The following is a 23,523-nucleotide window of genomic DNA, read 5'->3' on the forward strand; positions in this document are numbered from 1 at the left end:
ATTTTTATAAAAAGAATATTTTTAATAGTTGGGATTTTATAAATCTATACCCTGTAGTATGTACCTAGTTGTTTTACCTAGCGGTTGTTGCTCTGGTAACGAAAAATTATTATTACTTAGTTGTAAACTACCTATATAGCTGATATTGAGCAAACAAATTCCCCAGATGCGATCATAATCGTATGACCAGTTACCAACGTACCGGCAAAAACATGCCGCCAAGCGATTTAGCGTTCCAGCACTAAGTACCAGTAATAAAACCGATTAGGAGCAGGTACACCTACAGGATGGAACTAGCTTTTCACGGCTCAACCGTTCAACCGATTTTGACGAAATTTGGTACATAGGTACCTTGCAATCCGGGGAAGGACATAGGTTACTTTTTATCCCGGAAAATTAAGAGTTCCCACAGGATTTTTAAAAACTTAAATCCACGCGTACGAAGTCGCGGGCATCAGCTAGTAGGCAATAATTGTAGTTTTAGTATTTTTGAACCCGCAATGTATAGCGTGCAAACTCGGGGTTAATGCCCCATCTACGACACGGAATTGACCCCACGGTACCTATATATGCAACTTTAGTTGATCTTAAGCGCCAGTCAGGTGTTTTATTTGCAATACATTGCAATCTTTAAACAATACTGGTTTATTTATATTTTCGTGTTTTTTTGTGGTATCCGATCAGTAATCATCACCAACTTGTCTTTTTTTTGCTAGTGTTCTGGTTACAACCTGTATAATATGGGTTTAATTAAAACTGATAAATACACCTCTCCAAGCTACCCCGTTACTGCATCATTACTTCCTATCAGAATTCAGAACAGATCGTAGTCAAGGTCTAACTTGTCGAAATCGAATTAAAAAAATCTTAAAGCAATTAGTAAAAAAAATCACTATCCAGGGTGATTTTTAAGAGGGAAAAAATACTTCAAATATAAGTTTGGTAAAAATTCTTTTTTATTTCTCACAAATGACTGAAATTGTTATCAAAACACAATATACGTGTTAGCTAACTTTAAAATACAAGACTGCAATAAATACGAAACTGTACGGTACTACGCCGGTACATACGGTATAACGCCGAATTATTTATTGACAAAATATTCACCTGTCTACTTTTATTTGCAATATTTAAAAAATTGTAACATAAAAATGTTTCTTAGGAAAGCGAACTTTAAGAGATAACCTCATAAAATACTCATAAAACTTTATCACAAAAATTTCATTTTTTTTTAAATAAATTAGTTAGCTTTAAAAAAAACTAAAACTACATAATATGTATAGGTCTATAGATACTTGTCGCAGATTTAACAAAAAAAAATTAAAAAAAAACATTTTAAATGGCATGCGCCGGTAACCACAACCTGCCGCGGAAGGCCGTAGCAGACGCGGCCATCTTGCAAATAAAGTTTATCATTATAAGAGATACAAGTTTTTTCCGATAAATAGTTTGGAGTAATACCTTTTGAGCTTATCAATTTAACACATTCAGATCCGCGGATTAAGTTTCATAAAGATTTTACGAATCATACAAATGTTGCATAAATATTTAATTACGTAGTAGGTGGTACTTAAACTATATTTTAATTAGGTAGAATCAGAATAAATAATTAATTATTATTTATTGTAATGCGTGATTACTTTATTACGTATTTCATCGGTAACATCAATAAGTGTTAAGCTAATTTATAACATGAAATATAGAAATTCACTGAAGTAAATATCAAATGGTCTATTACAATAGTTAAATACATAGTTAAAAAAGCTTTCTTATAATTACGAGAACTAAATCTAGCGTGAATGCGACTTAATGTAATTAGATAATTTATATTTGTTTATAAAGCAGGTGTAGTTACAATATGCAGATTCTAGACTACCAGAAGTCTGGTCTAAGGATGAAACTTATGGCACTTGGAATTAAATTGAAAATTAAATCCGCAAGTGTTGAAAATGCTTGGTTTCGGCTGTGACGTCCCGCGATGTGACTAAAGCAAAACTAAGCATTTTCGACATTTGACAATCCAATTTCCGACTTAATTCCAAGTGGCATAAGGTTAATTCTTGAACCGGACTTCCGGTGGTCTAAAATCGGCATATTGTAGCTACTACCAGTTTGAGAAATCGGGAATATTAATTAATTCGGTAAGCTTGATAAGTAAATATGCATAATATTTTAGGCCAATTTGCTGAATCGCTAAATCTGGTTTTATTTTTGTATGGATGCCAACAATACTTTGACTAAAAGTATACTAGATTTAGCGGGTTCATGCCAGTGGATTTAAGTATACTAAGTAATTATACATTTTTAAGAATTGCTAAAATAGTAAAATTGGTATACCGCGGTATCTGAATGTGTTTTAATAAATAATGATGAATAAATATTAGCGGTTGCTATTACTATTAAAAAGGTAATTTTTTAAAAGTTCGAATCATAAACAGGCATTAGACACCACTCAAGTTCTCTTTAACTTTTTATTAGTGGTGTGAATTTACTCACTGGGAGCAATAAATTGGAATTAATGATTAATTCAATACCCATTGAATCTTCCATTAGATAAGATAATAGTAGAATTTAGATAGTAGGATTTAGAATAGTAGGATGTAGATTCTATTTCGCATCTATTGGCTACGAATGTGTCAAAAGTTACTAATTTTACTGTCAATTCTTGTAACTTTCAATTGTGAAGTATTCTTCAACATTGCTAAAATTTATTCATCAGTCCAATAGACACCGAAGTCGTACATTTCCTTATGGCTACATATAAATAAATTATATTAAGAAAATCCTCTACGAATATACAAAATTAATACAAACCTTACATTACTAATACAAATTACATCACAGTTCAATAAACAAGTTAGTGTTATAATATAAAAGTTACAATAGATACTTTAAATGAAAGTTAGAACTAGAAAAACTTTAAAATTTTAAACTAAAAACAACAATTTGGTGAGTTTTTGTTTCTTTTCAGGGTACACTTCGTAATTTAGGAACCTACATACATACACCCGAATAAAATACCTTCATAAGGTAGCGTCGGCTTAAGTTAAATTATCAAATAAAACAACTTAATATTAACACTAAAGTACACCACACAATCGAATTGTAACACACGCCATACAAATGTACAAAAGATATTTAAGAGAATCAGAAATATTCAGTCGAAATATTATATAAAGTGTACTAGTCTAATGGGGTAAAAAAGCTATAATATTAGAAAGATATATTGGTGCCTACGCAAAATGGACTAATTTGGCGTAAAGCTAAGTGTCAAGAAGCATCCAATTATTATAATTACAATAAACGTTGAAAATCTAAGTTTAATTAAAATATTGTATTCAATATACTTTTCGGTTGAGATTCAGTGACAATTCATTAGCTTCATAATATTTATGTAACACCATATTAGTCCAAAGTTTTGAAAGCGTCGAACAACTACTTAGCATTAACTTGCGTGCATCCCACTTCTCATACATACGAGTACAAAATATGCCTAGTATAAGTTGGTCTCACTCACTCTTAAGCTGGAGTATGCTTACTTTACTTGGTGTGAGTGAAATCAACTTATACTACAAATGCACTTATAGAGGGGTAAAATTAACGATATTTATTTGCATAATGTACGTAGTCGTTCGGCGTTTTGTTATAACGTCGAACGTTCTTAGCAATCGTTATTAGCAAATAGCAAGGCTTCAAAAATACTGCCTAGTCGCAATGTACTTATACAAACTAATATAACGGTACCATACACAATGGGCAATATCGTAGAAAATATCACTTTATTGTTTAGATGACAAAAATATAGCTATTTTGAGTCCATTATAATTTGTTGATTATTATGATGAGCTTGTAAGGATCGTATCTACGTACAAACATTATTTTGTAAAACGCATTCAATCTTAAAATCGTTCATTCAATAACACGAGATTTTTAAGTCCATTAAGGGTAAGATAACAGAGCCTGTTGAGGCCACGCAATTTTGGCATCTATCCTCTTGTACGCAAGTATGAAATTCTGACCACTTTTTTCTGACATCACTTCTTGTGGACAGTCGTTTTCGTTCAGCATCGTCTCTGTAAAAAAATCATTTTAATTTATATAAAAACGATGATGATGATGATTGGAGACATTGAAATAGATTGAAGAGATCTTGAATAGTATTATAGGCCTACTGTTGCAATATCAAACACCGCATGTATTATGGAAGGACCTATAAGCCTACCTTTTAACTGAGACCGTTTCTGAAGTAGCTAAGCGATGTGGGAGAGTATGCGTCATCCATCCCGTGGGCCGAGCCGTACAGCTAAATGGAACCATCTCAGTTAAAAGGTAGGCTTATGGGTCCTTCCATAATACATGGTGCAACAATGTTGCATCTCAAGCAATTTCCATGTGAATTTCCACGATGTGTTCTGCGTTGTCTTGTAGAATTTTACGTCGCACGGCAAGTAAGTACGTGTATTGATACTAAACGATAACTAGGATATTAAACGGGCTATAACATAAATATATAATATACATCCATACTAATAGTATAAATGCGAAAGTGTGTCTGTCTGTCTGTCTGCTTGTCTGTCTGTCCGCTAGCTTTTCACGGCTCATCTGTTCAACCAATTTTGACGAAATTTGGTACAGAGATAGCTTGCATCCCGGGGAAGGACATAGGCTACTTTTTGTCCCGAAAAAATGAAGATTTCCCACAGGATTTTAAAAACCTAAACCCACGCGGACGAAGTCGTGGGTATCATCTAGTATAACCTAATTTGTGGTACCTTGTCCATCATGAAGTGCAAAGAGCGCGTAGTCTTGAGGGTTGGTGATGGCCGCAGCATGTGCGAGCGCTCTGCAGAGGTCTCTCGCGCGGGCGCCGGGCCGGCACGGCAGCGCGACCCGGCGTATGGAGCCGCGACACTCGTCCGGTAACGCTACTCGGACGACTGCCACCCCGCAACCTTCGCGGTTGGATTCCGCTGAACCACGTCGCCACTGATAAAAAAAATTATCCACTGATGAAAAATGTAAACGCCATTCAGCGCTTTTGGGAGTTTCTTTAAGTTATTTTTTGAATGGTCTGAGACACGGAACAGGGAATCAGCTTACTATTCAAAGGCAATACGGCAGTACGGTAAGCGAAACGTGGCATTTCAAATAATTGTGGAAATTACAATGATGGCCTGTACTTATGTGGATTGTGGATATTGTAATTTTTTTACACTTTTTAAAACAAATTTCATAGGTCTAGCTGATTCGATACGATGATAAAATATATGAGTTAGCAATTGTCTGCTGCGTTCCGCCACGTTCAATACATTTTTTCTCAGCACAACCCGTAAAAGATTAAAAAAAAAACCTGTGCGCGCTCCCAGTATACTTGCCATACATAAACGAGCAAAGATTTGAAAGAGGTTTTGAGCAGCAAAATAATCAAATAAACACAACTTACAGGTGTAGAACTATCAGGTCCAGGGTCCGGAGCTAATCTCTTCAGCACTGCAACAGCAGAGAAGAGCGCCGTCAAGTAATACCCTCCTTCGCCAGCCAGCAAGGCCGCTGGTAGCAGCCCCGCCATTAATTCTGCCTCTAACTCCGCACACACCAGTCGACACCTGGCCACTGTCCACGCCAGCACTGGGAGAAGATCATCGGCCCCTAGAGTACGTTCGCCGCGAATCTATGGAAATAGAAAGTAAAATAAGAAAAGTTTTTATGAGGAATTAAGTATCTGCCTTCAAACACAAGCATCTCTGTAATAATTAATACTTGTTAAAATGATAAAGCTACTTACCGCATTGAACATAACTGATATAGCAGCGAGAAGATTTTCAAGCTTGTCCAACGGAGAATCTGCCTCCTGCATCTTGAGGAAATGTTTTGAGATCACAGCTAATACCGCCGATGATGGTACTTTTGTTGATTCCTTAAAAAAGTACAAATGTATAATTAAACATTTATATGTAGGCATAATTAAAACCGGCCAAGTGCGAGTCAGGCTCGCGCAACGAGGTTCCGTACTAGAGTCGTATTTTTTCGACATTTTGCACTATAATTCAAAAACTATGATGCATATAATAAATAAATAAAAAATAAATAATAATACCCAATAAATGTTCGGTCATGACTTTTGGACGCGGAAGGTGTCCAGTTTTCTTCCCGTATAAAATGAGCGGAGTTCAATTGCCCAGACAAACTAATGTAAAAGACCTGGGAGTAATATTTGACCATAAACTGACATTCCATGACCATATTTCTACACTCGCCTCCGAATCATTCCAGCGGTTGGGGTTTGTTTTGCGTAATACTCGAGATTTTCAAAATTGTTACACGATAAAACTGCTATTTGACGCTTTGGTTCGTGCCAAGCTAGAAACCAGCGCTTGTATTTGGAATCCATATGAAAGCACGTACACCTTGCTACTTGAAAAGGTTCAAAAAGCCTTTCTAAGGTATTTATATAAAAAATTGCACGGGTACTTCCCCATTTATGTATCCCACAAAATGTCTCCAAGGGCACTTGGGTTTCCACTCGCTCAAAACCCGAAGAGACTGCGACCAAATTGGTACAATTTGCAAGATTCTTAGGGGTGTGATTGACTACTCTGAACTACACAACAAGCTCTGCTGCGTTTATGCACCCTCTAATTACAGCTATCTCCGCCACCGCTCCAAATTTTTCGTAAGTCCGTTTAGTCGCACGGTAGCGCGTTCCAGGTCACCCATACCGCGCACTTTGGCTGCGCTCAACGCACTGCTGAAGGAGTCCCCTCGCTGTGACATATTTGCTGACAAATGGGCTGACCTCATGGGTCAGATCTTGCACTTTTGTGAAAATTTATAATTTTGCTTTTTAAAATTTATAATTTTAAGTTGTTAATTTTTGTAAGTATGTTTATGTTAGTTTGTACTCGTATTTTAATTAGTGTAATTGGCTTTATGGCCGTTCTAATTAAATAATAAATAAATAATAATAATAATAATAATATAAATAAATAATGTTAATAAGTAATGTTTTAGAATGCACAGACGAAGACCTTTCATAATGATACCCCACTTGATATGGTTATCTTATTTCGAAAATTGAATATACTAATTATTAGTTCATAACCACCATTAATTTTGTTTGTTCACGTAACGGTTTTCAGATTTTTCCCTGAATGTCTGCTATAAGACCTACCTACCTGCCAAATTTCATGATTCTAGGTCAACGGTAAGTACTCTGTAGGTTTCTTGACAGACCGACAGACAGACAGACAGACAACAAAGTGATCCTATAAGGGTCCCATTTTTCCTTTTGAGGTACGGAACCCTAAAAATATCAATGAACACGTGATAACGACGGGGAATGGACTGAAATACGAAAAATCACCATCTTATAACTTAGGTTACACTATGGACAGTAAGTAGGTACCTACTCCCAGCAAAAGCTTTAGCTACGCTAGTTGGAGGAGATAAATTAGTTAAATTAGTTTTAGTCATGTTATATTTTAAAGAAAATGGTGCCTCACATCTTGAACAAAATGTTATTGTTTATCCATGATTAATTTAAGTTAAGTTTGAAATCTTAAAATAGAACCCACCTTAATTCCTAGTTGTAAAGGTGTAGCATGTTGTGCTCGTTCAATCGCCGCGTGCAGCTGTCGAACGTCACCTGAATGCCATGAAGCCAGTAACGTATAGAGCTTTGAGCGTAGTGGCCTTACCACCAGCCTATGCATGACACCTTCCAATATCGCGTCTATGTTCAGGAATTCCGTAGGTTTTAGCTGCAACAATAAAACATTGTTCTTTAACTATGACTTTTATCTTTTTTGTGTTCCTTGCGCCTTCTGTAGTGATTATTTTCCTCTTTGTTATGGTTTACTTTCCGCTTGCTTATTTTTTGAAAAGTACTTTGGTTATAATAATCGGATTGATGTTCTTCTTGATTATTGATTAATACTACGTAACATTAAAAGGTTGGTTGCCTACAGTTATTACATACCTATTTATATTACAATTTTAAAATTTGTATTTATATTTCTTTAAGAATTTTAAAATTCCTTTCGTATTTTTCAATATTTCTCATAAAGGAATTCACTGCGATATGATTTCTATGAAACGTTATTTTAGACGGGCAGTTTCTATGTGAAGAGCTTTTCAGACTTCCCTGTCTACCGTCTCTATTACTTATGTACATACCTCTTGCGATTATATTATTTGCGTATTCCGATATTATTTATGGAAGATTATAATGATTTCGATATGTCTATATTTTTATTACCTTGAGTCTCTCTTTCTCTACTTCCTTTTCAAACTCCCTCTCGCCGTGTTTCACAAGGTAGTTCTTCATTCCCGACATGAACTGTCTCATGTTTCTCATCATGACCTGTAATGAGAGCAACCAATTGAATATTCCTATCGAAACGGATGTTAAAATATTCTATTTATTGATACAAAACAATTATTATTTTTAGATAAACAATATAAAGTTCATTACTGTACCTAACACGTTTATTATAACTAGCACAGCGCATTATCAGTGCATACAAGTTTCCGGTATGACATAATCTACCTATGACCTATGACCTATGTGCCTACATTTATATAGGGATTCACCAACAGTCAGCATTAGTACGGTAGTATCCCGTAATAATCAATTTTACGGTAGGATATGACATACCAACTAATTTATTGTAAGGCTTTGTAATAATATTAGGTATAAGGGTCTCTAAAATAACAACAAAAAGTTGCAACGGCAATATTTATAAACCCTCCAATCTCTACTTACCTATAATTAGAACTAGGTAATTATGAAAATGATTTTGCTCAGACGTAAAATTATATTATAGTTTAATGAATATTTTAGTTATTTACCTATTATTGTGTCAAAATTGATAATTAAGCGGAATTCAACATCATCATCAAATACGGTCAACGATTGCGTGAATGGCGCGAAAATGAGCATTTATCATTAATGGTTCGGTTAGGTACACAATAACAAAACAGGATTATCTAGGTAGGTACCATTAATGTTGAGTGTTGACATAACTAGTTTTAATGGTAACTTTATTTTAACCACCTGTCGTACAAATGGACCCGTCGTGTAGTAACTGTTGTCCGTAACTAATCATATTGTGTCACTAGATATTTGAGGTCTGTTGACGATTGAAGTATAGTCCGCGACAGGTTGAGATGGCAAACGGGGTATGAGGCGTGGGGATTACGCACCAGGTTAGCGCGGGGTCAGTGCGGGTGTGCAGGCCGTTCCCTCCCCGAATGCTATCTCGACCTATACTTTTACAACAAAAAGCCCAAGTGTAAGCTAATGGAACGTTATTATATTTATAGTAAAATCAAGGACCACTCACATGTATAAAATACCTCTTGAGATAAGTATAATGACTAAGTACTTCAGGATACTATTCTTCGTTTCAATTAAAATTATACCAATGTTGATAGTAGGTATCTTTGCTATTCTAAAATGTCTGCGTTTACATTTCTAATTGTGCACACATCATGCAGAAATTACTGAACTAATTGTGGTGAAACTTTCACAGTTCGAAAGATACATATCTACCTACTGCTACAACTTTGACCTAAATCCATCCAATTATTGAATCTTAGACCATAATTCCTCCTACGCTACGCTGATGTTAGTCGCATACGTAACGTTGCCTGACGTACGCGACCGACACCAGCGTAGGAGGACGGACTGATGTGCGCCCGCGTCGTACGACCTTAAGTACGTCGTACGTAGGTAGTAAGTAGTACGTACGTTATGTAGGGTCGTACGACCTACAAGTAATGTGACGATGTCAGCTAGCATTGGTAGATGCATATGACGATTCAAAAATACTTGTAAAAGTTTAATTGAATAAAAAAATATATATTTTTGTATCTAGTAGTAGTAGAGCACATATGTGTAAGTATTTTAAAATACGCAACTATAACGCAAAACAGGAGACTGTTTAGTGGGCCAAGTTTCCAAGTGGCAAATTTTCTTGCAGAAGTGTATGCCATTGACATGGAAATATCAATAATTCTGCAAGTTCTGTTGCTAGTAGATTGGCATAATATTTTGATTTTGCTGAAAACTTGCGAGCGATATCATGGACAAAAGCTAGTATTAAGATTAAGTATACAATTTCAAATTTTGACAACCTCCCTGGCGCAGTTGTGAGCGCTGTGGTCTTAATAGTGGGAGGTCCCGGGTTCGATTCCTGACAGGGGTTTGGAATTTTATAATTTCAAAATTTCTGGTCTGGTTTGGTCTGGTGGGAGGCTTCGGCCGTGGCTAGTTACCACTCTACTGGCAAAGCCGTGCCGCCAAGCGAAAAAGAAAATAGTTATGAAGGTGTTGATGTTACGCACGTGAATGTATATTTACCCTTTGATTAGGGCTATTAAGATAACCAATTGAAGCAAATTGATCTCATCATAATTATTGGGAACACGTGCTAATGACGTGGTCAGGTCGTGGTATCATCCGCATGGAACAAAACAAAAACCAAGCTTGCATTTTGTTATTTAAGTATCTAGTAGGAACCAGTTTTAGCATGTGCACGATGCATTATCTTTATTATTGTAAATAACAATATTATAGATAAGTAATAGTGCATCATTTAGTATTATTTAGCAATAATATAATAATGTGACCTACTTTTAAAGTTACATAAAATGCTCTAACCTTCTTAACCTAGTTTTTTAGAGTTCCGTACCTCAAAAGGAAAAACGGAACCCTTATAGGGTCATTTTGTTGTCTGTCTGTATGTCTGTCGGTCTGTCAAGAAACCTAACAGGGTACTTCCCGTTGACCTAGATTGATGAAATTTGGCAGGTAAGTAGGTTAGCAGACATTCGGGGAAAACTCTGAAAACCGTGAATTTGTAGTTACATCACACAAAAAAAAAATTAAATTGTGGTCGTGAACTAATAATTAGTATTTTCAATTTTGGAAGTAAGATAACTATATCAAGTGGGGTAGGTATCATATGTAAGGTCTTCACCTGTGCATCCTAAAAAAGATTTTTATTTATTTTTATGCATCATAGTTTTTTAATTATCGTGCAAAATGTCGAAAAAATACGACTGTAGTACGGAACCCTCGTCACGCGAGCCTGACTCGCACTTGGACGGTTTTTTTTATTTAACTCTTCCTTTGGTTAGAACTTTTTGTTCCCCATGTTTGTTTACTTACATTATTTTTGTTAAGATTATACTACTTCTGCTTTTATTTCACTTCAATACAATGTTACAGAAAGAGGACTGATAGAAGCTTTGACACTTTTTGAAGCGTTTTAGTGAATTAAAGGGCACCCACGGTTTCCAAGTTACCTAAGTAAAGTTTTTTCATTTTACCCTTCCTTCTGGTTAGAACTTTTTGTACATCATCATCAAACGAGTCACAGGTAGCCGCTGGATTCGGGCGGCGCAAGGCTGTGGCATGAAGAAGTCGCTACAAGAGACCTATGCCCAGCAATTAATAGTGCGGATAGGTATTTTAACTAACTATTAAAGATGATCCTGGTTTTACTCACGTGGTAAGAACAGCCGGAATCATCTATATATTTTATAACTTTTAAAGACTTACCTGAGGACAAGTTTCCTTAGAATCTAGCGTGCAGGCTATAAAATTGTCAACGTTTTGCGCGAAGGTTGTGCTCTTGTCCTGTGCTAGATGCAAGGCGTAAGCTCGCAATGCTGCGCCGGCGCCGCGTGAAGTTCTTCCACCGCGTAAAGCGCGCACGCGGCCCGCTGCTGCTTCGACAAAATAGTAGCATTAAAAAGATCTTGACGTAAGACTTGGATATAAATTGCAAAAACGCATTTACAAATATAAAGAATATTTTAGCAAGCGACAGTGTTATGTCATTAGGATCCAGCGCTTCCGTTAGTGTTATAGATATATCTCATATAGGGGCAGTTCTCACGCACCTACTTTCCGACGCGGAGAAGAACTACAATCAACTAGACAAAGAAGCACTGGCTAGTCAACTAGATAAAGAAGACAGTGCTAGCTGTATGACTTCTTACTGTCTGCGTCGAAAGACGACTATTAGTTATAAAAATAACTCAATAAACTAGTTTTGGTATGCTAAGTCATTACTAAATACGCAAGTGTCAACTATCAAGTAGGTATATTATTATATTAAAGAACTGAAGAAGATTTATATCGCTTCAGGTCTATATATCGTTTGGTTACTACTACCATCAAAACAATAGTATAAAAGAATCATTACCTACACAAATAGGAATTTGTGATATCGAAATCTTGATCCTCAAGATCAACAATAGGTTCATCTTTCTTTTTGCACAAACACTCCCTAATACTATTGCACACTCGTTTCCAAAAATTGCTAATGGCATTCAAGGCTCGACGAAAAGGGTTAAGAACAGGGGGTTTCATCTCATCATCTTTCCTTGCAGTGTTATTTAGATCATTGCAATGACAGGCTGGTGGTTTAGCAACAACCTCTGTCTGATTCTTGTCACTTTTCTCTGCCATTTTTTTACATAAATTACTTAACGCTTCCGTTTTAGCCAAATGCTGTTGGAACCTTGGTTCCATTAATTTTTCACGAGTCACGAACACCCACTCGCTTTGAAAAACGTATTCGTTCAAGGAGTCACAGTAAAAATTTTTGATCGTCGTCAATGCGAATACTTCCTCCGCGCCCGGTTCAGACACTTCCACGATTTGGGACACCTTTGCCTGCTCTATTTTCACAGCATCGAACTTTTCAACTTTCACAGAATCAAACTTCGTCTTTTTTGAAGACCTGCTTGATTTGGGCTCAGTCTGTTTCACGCACTTTCCTAGGAACAACCTTTTGAACCACCTCATGTCCGATCACTTTGCGGTTTCGTCCCGCTTGCACGAAAGATTTAAAGCGATGATTTCTCATTCAAACAATGTTAGTCGAGAAGCGAACACGAGCGACTGCAAGCTCGATCGAGTAGTGAGTAGAAACACGGCACGCGCAGACCTTTAGCCTTTAACCATAATTAATTGTATTTACTGAGCTAATGTAGTTACTGATAAGAGATGTGCGCTGCGGCCTCATTGTTCGCGTACTGAGTTTATAATTGATTTCAGTAAATGTGCGTAATGAGTCATTAATCTTTATCTGGTATGCAACCAGAGCACGAATATGTGCGATCCACTCGCGATTGTATCGTCGTTAATATTAATTTTATAGAAACAGGTATTTTATTGTATGTACTCATGCTTTCACCAGTATCGGTGTAATAAATCTGCCTTACACTAGGTTATGAGTTATCATTTGGGTCAACGTTCCTAGACAGATAGACAGATCACAGATTCCTTATTAACTGGTCATTGTCTATTAACGTATTAAATGTGGCGTAGTATGATAATGTTATTTTAGTACTAACGTTATTGTACAATAATATTGTCTATTATGTATTCAAAGCATACACATGGCATACTCTGTGATACGTACCTACCTACCAATCTAATAAATATTTGATAGAAACAAATGTTTAATTTGTCTTAGAACTAATGCAATTCATGTGTGTAAGATGGTTTGTTCAATTATAATTCAATGACAATGCTTCTTTTTATCACCTTACATAACGCTATCTTATCAGTAATTAACTCTTAATGTTTCTACTCGTAAGTACATATACAATCTATCTATTCAATTTCATTCTTTCTCCTTTTTGCCACCGTAACGGATTTTCTCTAATTTGTCGTTTGTTTTTGTCTTCCTCGCGTAAATTGTTTATTTTCTGATAATTGCTATCACATATTTTGAATACCTGTGTTCTTACTTGGATTCCAAGAACTGTGTTTTTTGTCTTATAATTTGGATTTATTTAAATAAGAAGATACGAATATCTTTTAGGCAAACGCATCTCGTCATAGTTTTCAAAGAATTTGATTTAGTTCAGGTATATTGTGTCTACCAACTACCTATTATAGGTTTAGTACGCGACAGGTCGAGATGGCAATTGGGGTGGGAACGCTCCGCACACCCGCACAACCCCCACGCTAACCCAGTGTAGATGAGCGCGGGCGCTGTGTAGGTGTGCGGGGAGTCCCCTCAACTCATACTCCAATTGGCATCTCGACCTGTCGCGTACTTATACTTAGATAAAAACTCTAATCTCACCTAGTAAAGGATCAAGTCTATCCCTGAAGCTTTTCGCCCGCATTGTCCCGTTTCCTCGCCGTGGTATAGGAGATTCCCATTCGCAGGGTTCATCCTGTTTATTAAAATGTACTTATAGGAATTTATTGTGATGTATTACAGACACACTAAGTATATTATTTAAAGAAATGCAAATAAAGAATTTTGATTTTTGTAAATTTGACTTGGCTTGGCATAACAAGACTTGAAGAAAGCGTTTTTAATGTTGTGATAATAATAATAATACTGTTTTCTAAGTCGAAATAATTAAGCTTGATTCCCCTAACTACAAAACTTCGGCTGCTTCTTGTAAAATATAACGCTTATCAATTCGTATTAGAACTAAGTAGACCCTCGCTAATGTTTCGGGAAAATGCCAGGTAAAGAAGAATAGAGGAGTCTATTTATGGAGATGGTATGGAGTGAAATGACTTACGGTTTCATAACAAGGCTGGTTGTTCGAGGGTGGTATGAGTCCATCCCATTGTGTGCTGTCCCACGGTTCCGAGAATACTGTGCCATCATCGCTAGCCTAAAACATAATTATTTTTTTCAATCTAAATATATAAAACTAGATGACGCGACTTCGTCTGCGTGGATTTGGGTTTTTAAAAATTCTGTGGGAACTCTTCAATTTTCCGGGATAAAGAGTAGCCTATGTCCTTTCCCGGGATGCAAGCTATCTCTGTACCAAATTTCGTCAAAATCGGTTGAACCGTTGAGCCGTGTAAAGCTAGCAGACAGACAGACAGACAGACACACTTTCGCATTTATAATATTAGTATGGATTGTCTCAAGCCTGGTCTGGTTAGGGCTTTGGATGCGGGTAGTTATCGTTATGGTGTCACCCTAAACGTCTCAGTGTTTTCATCTCAGATTACCCACATCCTCATTCAAGTGAGATCGTAGTCAAGATTGTTTCTTGACTACGATCGAATAGCGATAAAAAAGCTACTTCATCAGAGTAATCAATGTTTCATACCTGTTCAGATAGTGGTCTGAGATCATGTACATTGTCGTAACATGACGCTCGTGGTGGAGAACGTGTTTCTTCTGGAAGCGCCACAGGTTCAGCATTAAGGCGCAAATCTGGAAACCTGAAAAGTGATTACCTAGTTGAGTGTCCATCTGTTAACCCAACCATGAAAAGAAGAAAAAAATATTTTTCCAGTTTTAATTTTTTATATAGTGGCAATACTGCAAGGGCAATCTTGTCTCCGGACTACCCAATACGATCGACTATGGTGCTAATGTGCTAATTAACAGAGTCAAAATTTCAATATATCCAAATACAAGTGAACGTAACAAGTCAGTTAACATCTTCTGGCGACCATCACAGGAATAAGGACAAAAGTGTATCCAACCTTTTTTTTTATTGATTATAGGCGCACGCTTGACCACGATCACACCTGATGGGAAGTGATGATGTGGTCTAAGATGGGACGCGTTTGCCTAGAAGGTGCCTATACAGTATACACTCTTGTTTTAAAGATACCCGGATTGTTACCTATAGCTCTTATCGATTATTCAACTTAAAATTAATTTCATGTTAGTTTATCTCGGTAGGAAGGGCATTCTGAACCAGTGTTTGATTCACGTGACAATTCAACTTTTATCATCTAAACTTTTCTATCCTATTCTATAACGAGATTAGTGTTTTCTGGTGATACCTTTGTGCAACAACCTGATGAACAGTGAAATGGTGCAAACTATCGTCGACGCCGCTCAGTCGACTTTCTTGCTCTGCGAGTGAAGGGAATGTGCCGTTTTCACCGTTTGGGCAATCGTCATTTTTGTCTGTAAAAAATACACATTTTATTAAGGGACACTAGATCACTATTTTTCTCTTCCATAGTAATCCATACTAATATTATAAATGCGAAAGTGTGTCTGTCTGTCTGCTAGCTTTTTACTGTTAACAGTTTAACTGATTTTGGTGAAATTTGGGACAGAGTTAGCATACATCCCCGGGAAGAACATAGGCTACTTTTTATCCCGGAAAATCAAAGAGCTCCCACGGGATTTTTAATAAACCTAAATCCACGTGAACGAAGTCGAGGGCGTTATCTAGTAATTATTAAGTTTATACTTTGTTTTCAATTTCAACTGGCATTGTAACCAATTTCACCTTAGTTTAGCTGATATACGTATACATTATCTGGCTTGGTTTGATCTTGGTTGGTGTTAATTATGCTTGAAAAAGAATTAATTGAAAAGTTATTAATCCTTATTACTTATGAACTGCCAACTAGAGTCCACAGCCCAGGTCTGCTCGTTTTTACCAGTCGGTGGTTTCGCTGCAACTCTTGGTGGTTCTACTGGTTTCATTTTTGGCTTGCCTCTTAGTGACACCAGGTTGTCGACTGATGTTGACGTGTTCGGGGATGACGCTATAAAATAAAAATTATAATTTACTTTTCCATTTTTACTATAATATGGTAAAGCTCTTGCAATTCACGAGCGTAAGTGTGTGTCTTTGTTGGACCAATCAGTCGCGACCAGCGCTCGCAAATGCACACTTTTACTTTACTTAAATGTACTACATAAACACAATCACGAGTCACGCGCGCTCGTGAAATGCAAGAACTATTTCGTCTGCTATTGCAGGGATGAAAGTATGATGTAAGAATTTTTTTGAACTTACGCGATAGTTCTTCAATACTGTGCATATCCCGAAGTGGATAGTAAGGATGATTCTGAGTTGGTGGTTCTGAATATCGTTGTGAGAGATTCATCACACCAGTTCTTAAGAGTTTTCGTCGTTGTACAGGTGGTAGAGCGGCCTGAGAACAAATTAATCAAGTATTAGTTAAAAAATTTGCTGTTACAAGCTTATAGTAATAATCTATCTGACTCCTCCACCTCGACCACCATCCACCAATTAAGGAAGGTTGTCCAAGCGATGGAACGATCAAATTAAATTTGATGTGGGGTAAGAGAAGTGGCGAATGCTCATGAGGAGTCTAATGTCAAAGACCTTGCTTCATTATGACCACGTCCGCTCTGCCAAGAGTGTTACGACGTCAAAGAGGAAAACTCTATCAAAAGAGCTTGAATTTTCTTGTTTGTACCAATTGCCATGCTTTGTAGTACTTACTTCTTTTAACGCATCGACTGGATCGGCATAAAAAGGACTGCCAGCGTGCTCCTTTTCAGAGTCTTCACCTTTGGTGCAGTCATCTTCTAATTTAACAGTTTCCATACTTTCAATATTATTATGGGTCTCTCTTAACTTTAAAGCAGCTTCTATTTCTTCAGTCAATTTCTTATTCATATTCATAGCAATATTAAGTTTGTCTGGCCTTTTTGGCACAATTTCACCTTTACTGTTTGTCGTTGCTATAATTTCACTGGAGCCGTTAAAACTTTTCTTTAGAGAATTGTCGGAGAGATTTTTCTTTTCATTCAGACTTTCAGTTGAGTTGAGTATTATCATATTTTCTTTTTCTAAGATAGATTGTGTGCTCCTTGCTGCGTTCAATTTAGCTATTAAACAATAAACGAGGATAAATTATTAAAATTGGATTAATATCTAAATATATAAAAAGAAAAGGTGACTAACTGACTGACTGACTGACTGACTGACTGACTGATCTATCAACGCACAGCTCAAACTACTGGACGGATCGGGCTGAAATTGGCATGCAGATACCTATTATGATGTAGGCATCCGCTAAGAAAGGATTTTTGAAAATTCTACCCCTAAGGGGGTGAAATAGGGGTTTGAAATTTGTGTAGTCCACGCGGACGAAGTCGCGAGCATAAGCTAGTACCTAAATAAAATAAAATAAATTATATAAAAGAATGAATTGTTTTATTATTACTTAGATTTTTTAATTTTTACTTACGCAGTGTATCTGGAAGTAGATCTGGCCTTTTATTCTTCATCATACCATTATTAACATTATTGTCATTCTCAGACTTAAGTGGTTTAAACGTTGAGCAATTATTACTTTCTGGTCCCCATATGTCTTCATAGTCGCTTACTTTATCCACCAAGGAACTTCTATAATATACACCTGGTGATTCAAGGATATCTGATTCCTAAAAGAAAATCAATAGGATTATTTATTTAATCAGTTTTTTGTTACTAATAACTTTCATACTATTTTCCATAGCCAATAGATAATATTTAAGTATTTGATGTCATGCGGTTAATATGATTTTTGCAGCACAGAAAATAATGATATGGCTTTATAATACAGTAATTATTACTTTATGTTCATGCATTTGTGTATCAAAATGCCAATCCATAGCGTTGACTTGGCTAAATGTACAGCATACAAAACTAAATAAAGTTGTGTAAATAAATCTTATTATCAATTAACTTACCTGGTAATGTTTGGATTCCTTCCGTAGCGAGTGCTTACTCCTCCTTGATCGACCAGAAGGTGTTGTACTTGTTGTATTAGTATTAGGTGATAATACTTTATCCCTGTCTTTACAAGTCATTGGAGACACAATAGAATGATTAGAAGTGGGAGAAAAGACATTTTTATTAGAAAGAGGTGAACTTCGAGATATAGGAGAAAATACCTCACTTTTGTTAGTTTGACTGATAGGTGAAAAGACTCCACTTTTAGACGAAATAGTATCATTAGACACTGGTGAGTTTATTTGACTTGTTGGTGAGAATATGCCACTGGTAACAGAGTTCGTCCCATTTGGAGATACTAATTGGTTAGAAGCGAAAGCGTTGCTTGACTTAGTTAAAGAGTTTGCTATTGGGTCGACTGAATCTGACGTGTTCGTCTGAGACTGAGGTTCTAAAGGTGATCCCACGTCAACGCCATTGTGTTCAGCAATTTGTCTTTTGAAACTCCCATGTAAGCTAGCTGTCATTGTACTAATACACTCTCCTTCTGGTGTCAGACGGTGCATCATATTCTACACAGGAACAGGAACATTTTTTTAGTAAGAATACGAGTCAATTTTACAAATTGCTCATTAGTTAACAATTGATATATCTCCAGCAATAGGCCAATTAACTATTTTCTACAACAAAAACATGCTAATTGCCAAACACGCGCCATGCCTTATTATTAAAGATCAGCTCACCTGCAAATCTCCATTAGAATCTGTTTTCGATGCATCCATTATGCTGAACCCAGGCTCGGAATTGTTATTATTGATGGCGTTAGACGCAAGCGTTAGTTGTAACCGGTCACTTTGTATGCTTTCATTGATTTGATGATTGTGTATTTGTGTGTTGTTAACGCTGAATGTTACCGTTGTCGTTACGGTAATGTTTCCATTTGTAGCTTTGTTAATGGGACTAAAACAAAGGGCTTCGGATTGGGGAGATAAAGATATTTTAGAGAACGGTGGTTTTGCCCATCTTGGTGGTGGGGGAGGTGGAGTTGTTTTAATATTATTAGAATGGGTTGGTGAGTGTGGATTGTTACAAGTTGGAAATGTGTGTGGATGTGTTATATGCGCCTGAAAACAGGTATAGGCATTTGTTAATATCGAATTAATAAATAACATTATTTGATTTATCTGTACAATACATAGTATCGTGCTATGACCACAATATTGAGACATACCATTATATTTCTAGGAATAATTTTGTTTGCTAAATCTATGAATTGTTAATAGAGTTCAACTGGCCTGTAATGGACCTTTTGCAATCATACCACGATTCTACGTCATAAGCTTACAAGCTGTAATACGAGGTTTTCTACAGTGGTACTTACAGTACTTGACATCAAGTTTAGAGTATTCGGTGGGGTAGGTCGAGGTGCTCTAACAAATGATGCGGTTGGTTTCGCTGGCGGCGATGGTCCAGTTCTACCTTTGAATGTGCTGAGGCTCTGACTTTGATTTGGTGGGGAGCCTGATGTATCGACAGGGGACATTTTGAGAACAACATTCTGATCCTTGTCCGGACTTAGGATGTGTTCTCGTGAAATCGCCGTTGTACCTAAAATAGAAAAAAATGTCTTACAAATAATAGGTTTATTTAGGTTGTACTTTTCTGACCTAGTATATTTTTGTCCGCTCATTATTGTTTATTTTAAGTCACTGCAAAATTGAGTCCTGAGAACAAATCTAAAGAATGCTTCAGATAGTACTTAGATTTTTTTCAGATTGTGATTGGTGTTTTAAAACATCAGGGTTGCATTTATAAAAATAAATGCATATTCAAAATTTTCCTCATTATATGGAGTGGGTAGGTACATACGTCTCAAGTGTCGGTAAGTCAGGAATGTTAGCTAATAAGAGATCCTATATATAAACCAAAGTACAAAAAAACGTAGGTACTTACTGGCATTAAAACTGCTAAGACTAGATCCAGTGTCAGACGGCGTTACGGCCATAGGAGTAGCTCCATTGGCCAGTTGGCACGGTGAGAGTAAATTGTTCGGGTTGTTCTTCGGGTTTGCCATCGGGTAGCCCCAGAACTCTTGGCCGAGTAGAGCAAGCGAGCTGAGTTGGTGACGACTTTTTGCTTCACGTAGAGGCTTCGGTAACTGAAGCTGCACTGGTAACTCGTCACTGTAACACGATCAATTTTAGATTAACTACTTTTTTGAACTTTAGATTTCAAAATTACCTACCCATGAGTTTCTAGCTTTATCCAACGATTTTTGTATCATTAGGTCAGGCTTCATTTGATCTTCATATTTCTTTACTTTGAGAGTTTGTACTGTGCGACTGCAGTTTTTATTTCAGCTGATTTTTAACGAACTCATATTTTTTTGCGATAAAATTTTCAATTTGAATGTCAGTTGTGGAAAGCTCCGTAAAAGTGACAATTTTTAGATAGTCAATTAAGTATGTGAAAGGCATCAAGATATAATCGATTACTTAATTAAAGTGAACGTTAAATAAAATCAGTGTCTTTATCCTAGCCCCGTACGTACCAGCATTGAGAATAGTGTGCAATCAACTCAGGTATGTTATCAAAGCGGTTGTGCGACGTCTCTAGCCCGATGCGTCCGCTCGACGCTTGTATCAGATAGTGCTCGATGTACGGCCCTTTATCCGCCGGCAGCCGGACGCTGATCGCCATCGTATCGGGCTGGCTCGATTGGCGCACCACAAAGTTCTGCAAAATTGATTTTGTCGGTTACTCTTAGATAATCCTCTTCTGTGTTATCGGAGTTCTTTTACGTCCGTTACCAATATTCAATCTATCTGTAATCGGTAGATAACTTAAAAACATCATTCAATTTTTAGACAAATAACAACGTTGTTAAGTAACTTATCTCCAGATTACAGACAGATCAAATATCCAATACGGATAGTTAGTTCTAAACTATATTTAAGTAAAAATATACCATCAGCTCGAAACTTCAGTCTAGTGTTGACATCACTAAAATGGCTACCACGCGCATTAACAATTTATAGCTGTTCAATTACTTAAAGAATACTATAAGTGTACAAAATCGGAAATTTCATAAGAGGGCATGAAAATAATTCTGTCAGATATCGTAAAAACATCAATTCTAATTGCTAAAGCATTTCAAATTTCCATACCATTATTTTGATGAAATGTTTTAACACTGCTGAAAAATTGAACTTAAACCTTTGGCTTAAGGGGATACCAAACATACTAACAAAAAATGACAAACAGACTTTTGCACAGACAACTGTTCTAAAAATTCTTCCGCATCCATATACCAATACCATGAGTATAAAGAAGCTACAATCTTTCACATACAAATCATAAGCATTGCAAAGTCATATGATATAAGTTATAGGTAAGTACCAATTCCACAGGATAAACATACCCCTTCCTCCTTTCCTTGTAATAAATGGAATGCTCCAGCTCTCTGTATTCCAGGTAGGAACCACACGGGATGCGTCCGAATCAGTCGTTCCAGTACGCCAATGTCGCATGGTGGCTGTTCCTCCGATTCCGATCCTGAGGATCCCACGGATGAGCAATCACCTTTGGCACCTTCGCCGTCTGATGATAGGCTCTCTCGACTCTGGAAAGGTTAAAAAAATACATTGGTTTATTTTTCGTTCTTTAAAATGTTTAGTAGGTCTCTATAGTATTTTCTGTTCTTAGTAGTAAGTTTGTGTAGCTCAAAATATTTTTTTAGGATAGTAAAGAGTTTTAGTAAGATAGGTATTGTAGAGGTCTATTAGGGGCATGGCTGGGTACCACTTCTAATAGTTTTTCAAGGCTTAGATTGTTTTATTATTTGTTAGATGAGAAAAAAGTCATGCTTATCACTGACAAATTATACTATTTTTATGAGTAACCACATTTCACGACATGACTACAGTTTAAAAAGATACAAATTAAAAGTTAATTAATTAATAATTTAAATTAAAACTAAAACTTTAAAAAATATAATATTATAACTAAAATATATTATTAAAAGGAGTCCCTTTAGGCAAGGTTCCGAAGATACTGGCAGCGTTCCCCCTTTGAATAGCTAGGCTAATTCTTTGTCCGAGGTAGCTGCCAGCTCTTCGGTCTCCTGTGATGTCGACTAACCTTTTTGCTATTTCCTTAAAAAGTCTTATAGCGCTAGGACCCCACGGACCCAGGGTCTCGACACCGAATGGGAATCATAAAACTACAGTTTTATAATATAATATCGTAAATCTGTGTCACGACTATGCATAACGACCTTGAAATTCCAAGAAAGTTATTGACATTATGTACCTACTAGATAATGCCCACGACTGCGTCCGTGTTGATTTAACTTTTTAAAAATCCATTTGTCGCTAGAAAGTAGTCTGGGAACTCTTTGATTTTCAGGGATAAAAAGTAGTAGTCTATCTCTTTCCCTGGGATGTTAGCTAACTCTGTACCAAATTTCGTCAAAGTTGCTTAAACTGTTGCGCCGTGAAAATCTAGCAGATAGACAGACACTTTCGCATTTATAATATTAGTATGGATTATCTAAATTTTAACTATAATCCTAAAGGTTCAGAAATGATTTAACAACGACAGCTTGTATAGGTACCTACTCATATTGAGGCAGCTCTGCGTGACGACGCATCGAAATCAGTTATAAAGTACATTGTTGTATACAGACACTGTCTACATCCTTGATATGCCCGGAAAAGAAGCAACATAATAATACACCTACCTATCTACCTTTATTTTCAAATATGCCTTTGTTCCCAAGTACATTTAGCTAATTGCTTTTACAAAATAGACAAACAAATGGGAACATCTAGGTATAGCAGCGTAATGTGGACTGCGGTGAACTATATCATTCATAATTAAAAGACAAACTACCTAGGTATATTTTAAGAATATTGTGCGATTCAAATATGATGTGATAAAAAAAAGTTGACATGATTTTTGAAAAGTCATTTCCGTGTTTATAATACAGTTTAATTTGTTTTAAATATAGAATACTATAAGATGCTCTAAATAGCAATTTGGGCGTTTTGCCAAGCTCCTGGCGAGTGGCGACCAGAT

General features: G+C 36.5%; 1 protein-coding gene across 9 annotated transcripts in view; it reads right to left on the reverse strand.

The window, feature by feature from the left end:
• Window positions 1-934: 934 nt before the first annotated feature.
• Window positions 935-23,523, reverse strand: part of spri (Src homology 2 domain-containing protein sprint) — a 253,910-nt gene continuing 231,321 nt past the window's right edge. For 6 of the 9 annotated variants that reach the window (XM_034977086.2, XM_069503945.1, XM_069503944.1 and 3 more), the window contains 21 exons: window positions 21,866-22,066; window positions 20,996-21,180; window positions 20,398-20,627; window positions 19,826-20,052; window positions 19,188-19,568; window positions 18,462-19,016; window positions 17,978-18,173; window positions 17,227-17,615; window positions 16,774-16,912; window positions 16,364-16,519; window positions 15,800-15,926; window positions 15,112-15,226; window positions 14,566-14,661; window positions 14,112-14,205; window positions 11,567-11,733; window positions 8,258-8,362; window positions 7,575-7,760; window positions 5,786-5,917; window positions 5,444-5,671; window positions 4,773-4,986; window positions 935-4,073 (listed from right to left, as the gene is read on the reverse strand). In XM_034977086.2, coding sequence (XP_034832977.1) covers window positions 3,940-4,073; window positions 4,773-4,986; window positions 5,444-5,671; window positions 5,786-5,917; window positions 7,575-7,760; window positions 8,258-8,362; window positions 11,567-11,733; window positions 14,112-14,205; window positions 14,566-14,661; window positions 15,112-15,226; window positions 15,800-15,926; window positions 16,364-16,519; window positions 16,774-16,912; window positions 17,227-17,615; window positions 17,978-18,173; window positions 18,462-19,016; window positions 19,188-19,568; window positions 19,826-20,052; window positions 20,398-20,627; window positions 20,996-21,180; window positions 21,866-22,066 — 4,257 coding nt within the window. In that variant the 3' untranslated portion in view covers window positions 935-3,939. The remainder of the gene's footprint in view (window positions 4,074-4,772; window positions 4,987-5,443; window positions 5,672-5,785; window positions 5,918-7,574; window positions 7,761-8,257; window positions 8,363-11,566; window positions 11,734-14,111; window positions 14,206-14,565; window positions 14,662-15,111; window positions 15,227-15,799; window positions 15,927-16,363; window positions 16,520-16,773; window positions 16,913-17,226; window positions 17,616-17,977; window positions 18,174-18,461; window positions 19,017-19,187; window positions 19,569-19,825; window positions 20,053-20,397; window positions 20,628-20,995; window positions 21,181-21,865; window positions 22,067-23,523) is intronic. The other 3 variants (XM_034977087.2, XM_034977088.2, XM_034977089.2) reach the window with 3 other exon arrangements.

This window comes from Maniola hyperantus, chromosome 16 (assembly GCF_902806685.2).
Source record: "Maniola hyperantus chromosome 16, iAphHyp1.2, whole genome shotgun sequence".
NCBI classification, from domain to species: Eukaryota; Metazoa; Arthropoda; class Insecta; order Lepidoptera; family Nymphalidae; genus Maniola; species Maniola hyperantus.